Source organism: Branchiostoma belcheri, unplaced genomic scaffold, assembly GCF_001625305.1.
Source record: "Branchiostoma belcheri isolate BF01 breed outbred unplaced genomic scaffold, Haploidv18h27 scaffold18, whole genome shotgun sequence".
Lineage (NCBI taxonomy): Eukaryota > Metazoa > Chordata > Leptocardii > Amphioxiformes > Branchiostomatidae > Branchiostoma > Branchiostoma belcheri.
The window spans coordinates 1,266,488-1,274,796 of record NW_017803268.1 but is presented as its reverse complement, the minus strand read 5'-3'; the positions used below and the strand labels follow the sequence as shown (position 1 = coordinate 1,274,796).

The 8,309-nt window shown below is 39.3% G+C and overlaps 1 protein-coding gene across 1 annotated transcript in view; it reads left to right on the top strand.

Moving 5' to 3' along the window:
• The window catches only part of LOC109467298 (synaptotagmin-6-like), a 74,200-nt gene extending 67,279 nt beyond the window's left edge, over positions 1 to 6,921 (top strand). The window contains exons 3-6 of the mRNA XM_019765242.1: positions 3,247 to 3,302; positions 3,816 to 3,936; positions 5,317 to 5,488; positions 6,727 to 6,921. Of these exons, the coding sequence (XP_019620801.1) occupies positions 3,247 to 3,302; positions 3,816 to 3,936; positions 5,317 to 5,488; positions 6,727 to 6,910 (533 nt within the window). The 3' untranslated portion in view covers positions 6,911 to 6,921. The remainder of the gene's footprint in view (positions 1 to 3,246; positions 3,303 to 3,815; positions 3,937 to 5,316; positions 5,489 to 6,726) is intronic.
• Positions 6,922 to 8,309: the final 1,388 nt, after the last annotated feature.

Below are 8,309 nucleotides of genomic sequence, written 5' to 3'. Positions count from 1 at the left end.
AGTAAAGTTCTTAGCAAGAATCTCGAATCCTACTGACATAAACACGTACAGAAGAAAAGGCCCTTACAATTCTTCAGAATCTATGTTTGGTACGTATGACGTAGGCTGTACGTACACGTTATTGTCTGTATAATGCTGTTATGATATTTGATATGTTATGATACTCAAATCACTAACGTTCCGTATCAAACCATGACTCGCCGAAACCATATTTGAAAATATTAATATTTCAACGCATCTAATAGCATAAAGGTAAATTTTCTACCAATTTATCTACTATTAATTTTTCTAACTATTTATTAGAAAACTATTATTTATGTTAACTATTTATTCATATCAATTATAGTTAAGTTAAAACCACATATAAAATTGTAACTAAAACATTTCAAAGAAAAATGTTTCCAAACGGTACGATAAAGTTTTTTTATGATAACAATGTTTAAAATTTTATTGTAATAATTGCTTTATAGTGAAGCTTTCTATATTCAACTATGCCTTTTACATTTTAATTCTCTAACGAAAACAAATGGACATTTTCCAATCTTACATTCACGTCTTTGACACACGCAATTATTACACATTACGACATCGCAACCCCATAAAATATATGCCAAATATTACGATGCCACCGCACGTTCTAACCATTAAAGATGAAGTCAGTATGACAACATAATGGCACAAATTGAGTCGCTATTCACACATCACTGATTCGGCTAACACAATCATTTTAAAAATAATGACTTGATAACAATGCAGCAGGCATGTGTTAGGGAGAAAAAGAAAGTAGATAATTTGTGCACGTCGTTTGTTATTACTGGTATACACGCTGAGTGATATACCCCTTGCTATGTTTTTGAAATAAAACCAGGCTAGTGCTCTCTTGAAATGTAAGCCTCTTCCGCTTGCCTTCAGGTTCAAACATCAACTACCATTCTCTGTACAACATTGGGACAGATCAAAAGAATTGTGTGGTTGCTGTCTTTTTAAATAATGATTTGAATAAAGACTAGAAAGGTAACATTTACAAAGCAAATGCATAACGTTACCTTCGCATATATGGTCTGCAATGTTAATTCTTACTCAAATACGTTCATATGTATGGTCAGACAGGAGTCTAAATCTCTTATGCTATGAAATTGCAACATGGTGTAACCCAACACCAGTTACCATGGTGACAGACGTCAACAAATAAGGCCAGGTCAGAGGTTAGTGTTTGGAACAGAAGAAGAAGAGGAAACGTAGCAAAAACAATATGTTTTCCTTCCGTAAACATAAAAAAGAGAAATGTCGAGGCACCTATCAACCTCAGAATGCTTATATTTTGCCAAAAAAAAACAGTTACTCAAGCAACTGGATATGATTTTGGAAATGGTCAGACGTTTCAGGTAGCATCCACTACCTTTCGTCAGTGACATTGGCAAGCTCTCGAATTTAGCAAGTTGCTCACATTTTGGTTTGTTTGGTTGTTTGTCTGTAGTTGTTTTGGTTGTTTGTCTGTAGTTGTTTGAAAACATTAGTCATAAAAAGTGAGGAGGAGACGGTGTAATCGCAGATTGACAGGAAGGTCAAATTGGAGGTAAAGTCGTCTCCCGCAGACTTGGAGGAAACAAGGTCAATTTGGAGGTCATAATGTTCTTCTAGTTGGTTAGGACTAAGCAACAATTGCAATGGAGCATGCAAAGAATCAACGAAAAATTAAGAACACGTTAGATAATTTGTAAAAAAAATCACAACAACTAACAATACTTCACAAAGGTATGAAATAAATCTAATTTTGGGGGGGTATGGGAGGGGGGGGGGCAAAAACTGAGAACCATGTAATAAAATTAGCGTGGTCTAAATGTTGTACATACGAATACGAGACTTTTGTGTTGTTCCGTGCAGAGGAAGCACAGTAATGCCTAATGACGCAGATTCCCCAGACTGTGTCCCACACTCACAGAGATAAACACCGTCTAGCCGGCAACACGACACCGTGTTACGTTAAACGTCGGAAATACGCTCGGCCTCGCTGAGGATCGTTCAGGGCAATTAAAACCGGCTCATCGGAGTAGAGGCCCAAGCCGGAAATTTGTCTTTTTCTGTCGGGCCACAACAAGTAAATGTTATGGATGACGTCTTCTGGAGACCCTAAATAGAGAACTTTATTGACGCAACAAAAGTACAGCGACTTTCGTAAGGTCTATTAAAAGACATGTAGACATACAGACAAATACACATAGGTACAGCGAAAATATCCTACGTACAAAACAATAGATTGGTCAACTAATACTACTTGTTCTAAGGTCTAAACATTCTTTGATATCTTTACCTACTTGTACACAGTAAGGGTTATTACCTTCTAGGATGAAATTAAATTTATCTATAGCAAGAAATGTAACAAATTCTGTTGAGCAGGCGGAGAGAAGGTTGAACAGCTTTGTGCGTTTATCGTTATATAGTGTACAATTCAAAATAAAATGTTGTTCGTCTTCAATATCATTGGGACAGAATGCCAAATGGACAAAACCTCTGGTCGCGAGGGATTTTTCTATATCTTCCTAATTCTATATTCAATTTATGGCTAGAAATTCTCATCTTTGTAATCGATCTACGAAGTTCAAAATTATGTATTTCAGAAATATAATGCGAGAGTGCAAATAAAAAAAGGGGGCCGAAAAACAAGATGCTTAGATTTGAGACGACAAATGTTAGGACACAAATAAAATGAGAGAACACTGTAACAACCAACAAGTCTTTTATTCGTGACGAAAACCATTGGAACAGCAGTTGTCGTCCTGCCGTGTTTCTTTCTTATCATCACCTCTTCCAATTCTATGATTTGAAACACTGTACACATGCCGTGACTTCTTTGGTCATAGTTATACCACATTTCCAACCCGGGGCCCGGCCGGGCTGTTTGTATGAACGAAAAACTAACAATTCATATCAAGAATATACAGAAATAGTGCCCATGATTTTTATCGAAAACTTTTCTGTGTTTCCTTGTCTTTTATGTAGTACTTTTCGTTCCATAAGACTGCCCTGCCGGGCCCCGGTTTGGAATTTGATCTCAGCATTACAGGAAGCGGGATGTCTTTATTTCTTGAAACAGGTCAAAATCAATCCGCGCGTGGACGTCATCCATAAAAATGACTATTACTTGGTGTGGCCTAACGGCAAACACTGTCAGACATCTTTGGCCCATCCCGCTTTAGTTTCTGATAAATGAGGTTCTTATGGATACCTCTCCGTACCGTGTATCAGTACATCTTACCGTATCAGTCCCAGAGCAAGCCTCCAGGAGCAGTAAAGATAAGCCGGTAAGAACTCGTGGAAAATCCCGACTGACAAAAGACTCTATCTCTATCAACAGGCATCTTATATAACGTCGGAGCTCAACCCACTAGTTACTGTACATGATGCATACATTAACTGTGCGGCCTGGGGCGATGTTATGTGCGCCGGATTATGAAAGTCTTTGAAATATTTGTAAAAATTATTATGGAGAGATGTTTCTTTGTACTTTGAGTGAGTAATCATCCACGTAGACTTTGGACTAGCCTTTCATGTATTAGATAATGGAGCAATATCGTTTTGTTACATACAGTTGATGTAAGTTGTTCCAAGAATATGTTTGGAAAGTCTAAAATAGAGGCACACATACACACACATACAGAGAGAGAGAGAGAGCATAGTATTAGCTTACAATTGGTGAAGCCACTTTCCACCAATATGGCGGCCTTTCTCCACCAACATGGCGGATGCTAAATTACGTCATGCAGTCACGTGATTGTTATCAGCCAATAGCCTTACACCTTACTTCTGTGTTCCAGGAGAAGGTTGACCTTGGTGAGATCATGTTCTCCCTGTGTTACCTGCCGACAGCGGGCCGACTGACCCTCACTATCATCAAGGCCAGGAACCTCAAGGCCATGGACATCACCGGCACTTCCGGTCAGTCAATGAGTACTTCCGGTCACTTTATAGTCTCTACCAGGCAGTACCAATGCCACCACTATAACTAGTGCTCTCTAACGTGCACGGGACAATATTTCTCTATACGTGTGTATATCCTCCCTGAATGTAAACATATCGGCAATTTCCTGTAAAGAATACGTTTCCACATATTAGTCTCTACTATTTTTGTTTGACTTTTCATTAAGATAAACGCCTCAAGGCTTAGGTTTCTGATACGTTACCCCTGCTATTTTGAGACAGACACAGACACAGCGTGTGGTTTTCATACGTGTGTGTGTTTTTGCACGTAATTCGCATAAAACAAGAAAGTCAAGAAATGCTTTTTAAAAAGCTGGCGGGGCCAAAATAGCTTATTGGGTGGTGCGAGTGACACAAATTGGTCACCTTGGTGATTTGAATTGGACTAATGCTAATTAGACTGGACTTAGATACAAAAGTACAATGTATCATGAACTTTTTCTAACGAAGAAGAGATACTTTGTGAGAGTTTATTAGCGGTTACAAGCAGTTTTTTGTTCATATATATGGTAATATCCCGACATCCAACCATCGAATGAATGATGAACGCGACACTAAAAGCCGGGGTCTTGTGGCCCCCGGAAAAAATCACAGTAGGCTAGAGCTATCTAATTTGATATCATTGGAGACACAGACAGACTTTTAATTAAGATTAAGAAAATCATTAATAACATCGTTGATATATTCTTGATAAAATAGTTTTACGTATTCTGATATGAGAGATGTAATTTTGCTGTCCTACTTGTCTGCTGACCTACTTGCCTTGTTAAGGGCATCCGGTACAATTTTAGAGCGGCAAAACAAAACATTAAATCCGGGAGAGGAAATCTGTCTGATACTGCCTTTTCGGAGCTCATTTTCATCTTCATTTCAAACTTAAAGCGTATTCATAATTCGCTATATCTAACCCTCATTTTATTCAACTTAGTACACTGAAAACATTACTATAAGCATTTGATCATTGAAATCCAATGCCCTAAAATCGCCTTAAGAGCCTTTAGGCCACACCATTTGATTTGGTGGATCTCGGATTTTTTTCGGAAAAAATATGAAGCAAATTTTTAGAAATAAAAGCAAACCTAAGGATCCTATGATAGCCCCGAAGTCAAGATACCAGACTGGCTTGTAATTCAAACAATAGATTTCAAACTTTAAACAAACCACTGTTTTGATAAATGGAAAAAACTGTAACAACTCTAAAGAGAAGGGACTTCCTTCAACATCAACTTGAAAGGCTTATTTTGTTTTCGCATATCAGAAAAAAAATGAAGCGGGCCAATCCGCGAACCAACAAATTAATGGTGTGATCTTAAGAATGTTTCATGCTTTCTTCCATAGATCCTTTCGTGAAGGTGTCCCTGATGTGCGAAGGGAAGAAGCTGAAGAAGAGAAAAACGTCCGTGAAGAAGAACACGTTGAACCCCGTGTGGAACGAGGCTATCGTGTTTGACGTACCGCCTGAGAACATGGATCAAGTCAGTCTGCACGTGTCTGTGGTAGACTTCGACCGGTAAGTCAGCCTAGGCTCTACCAGGCTTCGTGAATCTGCTGCAACAAAGAGTAAAAACAAAGAGAGAGAGAGAGAAAGAGAGAGAGAGAGGAGAGAGAGAAAGATGAAAGAGAGGGAGAGAGGAGAGAGAGAGAGAGAGAGAGAGACTAAAAGAGAAAGAGACGCGAATACTAGTATACCAGGTCTTGCCCTTGGTGCTGAATGCTATCCACCTACGAATACACACGTGCACACAAGCGCGCGTGAACAGGCACACGCACAGGGAGAGAGGCAGGGACACAGAGAGAGACCACATGTAGAAAGGTAATATTTGCAAAGCAAATGCACAATATTTACCTTCGCATATGGTCTGCTCTGTTAATTCTTACTCAAACAAATTCACATATATGGTGACAGGAGTCTAAATCCCTCCTACTATAAAATTGCAACATTATGTAACCCAACACCACTTACCATGGGATGGCGTGGAGAAAATGGACAAAGAAAGTTTAAAAAGAACAAAATGTTAAGAAATAAATCTAGAAAGATCGACTAGTATCTCCACTTATTCATTGTGCTTTGATACAGAATACGGCACATTTTATTCAGTAATGACCTTGTAAGATAGGCAAGTCTATGTGCCGACATGAAAAATCTATTATTCAATTTTCCGATACGATTGTTGAGGATTATTACACATTCATAGGATTACTGATATACACCATATCTACTTTTATCTGCAACGTTCTTATTACATGGTGGATTACTCAGAAATTCGGCCATGTTTCTAATTAAAAGATGACCTTGATTTTTCTGTCCTTCACAGCCCACCATTTCCAGCTTCCATTGAAACATATGCTAAGAAATGAACTGTAAAAAATCATGGGTATTAAACTATTGAAAACTCGCATTGACAGGGTAGCTCGACCTCCAAATTGTTCATTTTGCCCAAAATTCTTATTTTTGAATCCGCACAAACTCATCGTAAGATGGCCAGAATGACCTCTGACCCCCCTGACCACCACCAAACGCAACAACATAGCATCACTTCTGGAGCTCTATTCAGGATAAAAACGAAGCATGAAGGCAATTTTTGTCATGGAAATAAAAAGAAAAAAATATAAATGCCAGCAATTACAAAGATATGTCAAGAATAAAAAGAAAATGTTTTCAGTTGGTTTGGATGCGGTAACGGGTTCATTTCAGTTGTCCCGAGTATGCAAATTATGACGTTAACATGCAGGACTTTTGCCCTCCAGCGTTGGTCACAGTGAGCTGATCGGGATGTGTGACGTAGGGCAGAACTGCGCAGGCCCGGGGCGGGAGCACTGGACGGAGATGCTGGCCAACCCGCGCAAGCCCGTGGCTCAGTGGCACCAACTAGCGGACGACGGCAGTCCTGCATCCGGAAACCACGTCTCGCCTCCGCCAAACAACACATAATCTTTGTACAGAGAACGCGCGCGCAAACCGTTTTCGGTAGGTTTTGGGGCCGATTTGTGGTAACGTTTACCCACAAAAAAGGCATATTTTGGCTCAGTAAAGAAGCTTGGACTAAAAGGCGACCAAGGCGGCATTCTAGGTGAGGCAGTAAACTTTGAAAATGGCTGGCCGGAATTTTGTCAATATTTTGACACAAGCCTATACCAGGCTTCGAGAGGCGGCTGCAAAGAGTAAAGATTGGCCAAATAGACAGATAACATAACACTGTACTCTCTCGCGCTATGTTATTGGTCTATTTGGCCAATTTCTACTGTTTCCAGCCGCCTCTCGAAGCCTGATAGAGGCTACTTTGACACGGGCTACAGTTGTAGCAAAGTATGGAATGATACGAATGAGTTGTAAAAAAAGTAGAATTAATGTGTAGAGAGTAGTGGTAGAGGGACGTTATGTCGTATATTCAAGTTTATACGTGTAACAATAAATGGTAGCGAGTTTATACGGAATTTATAGAAAAGCAAAGAAACAGCGAGAATTAAATCATGACGACTTAGAGTAGTTAGTTAGAGTAGTGACGAGAAGCAATTTTCATGGAAGGAAAACATCAATGCAGACCGTTACAACAAAGAAGGTCGACAATTGTCTGACTATGGCTCAGAGACTATTTTAGCGATGGCGTTTCAGCACCATGTAGAGGGTGCAGTACTAAAGTCGATCGCTAGATAGCGCAGTTGAATGGTCAATAACACCGTGACCGTTTGTAAATTAAGTATTAGGTAGTGGCGTATGTGACAATCGTAACCAAGAATTGCGTAAAGACATCGTTGTATACAACGTTTCCTTTCATTTGAACAAATATAACAACGCCTTGTACATTTTAATAATTAAATGACATGAAATATAGCTGTGAACATGATATGTCAGATACAATTTCTCAAGTAGCCAAAAATATCCTGTATAAATGTTGCGATTTTTGTCCAATATATCAATGTTGTGAATGTTTTGTGTGATATCTTCCAGGGTACCGTGTAATTGTGCCACCTAGCGGTTTTGTACATAAGTGCAGAAGCATTGTAGAGTACTTTAAACAGATCACTCAAGCAATCGTGCAATACGGTTAAATTGTGGTAGAGGATTGTGAACCTGTATTGTATACGTAGGTAATACATACTATCATGAAAGTTCATCTGTGTTGGTAGTTACATGTTTAAAGTTAAAACTTTTGGTCCAACACAAAAAATTCTCTCACCTAGAGCTTTCTACCAGTCACTCTGGTCTTCCTCAGTAGACTGACCCAGTGAAGCTTGCATTTGTCACGTGGCTTCTTTGAAGTGTGACGTCGCCGACATCGTCTACCAGATACCTTTGACGTCACACTTCAAAGAAGCCACGTGACAAGCTT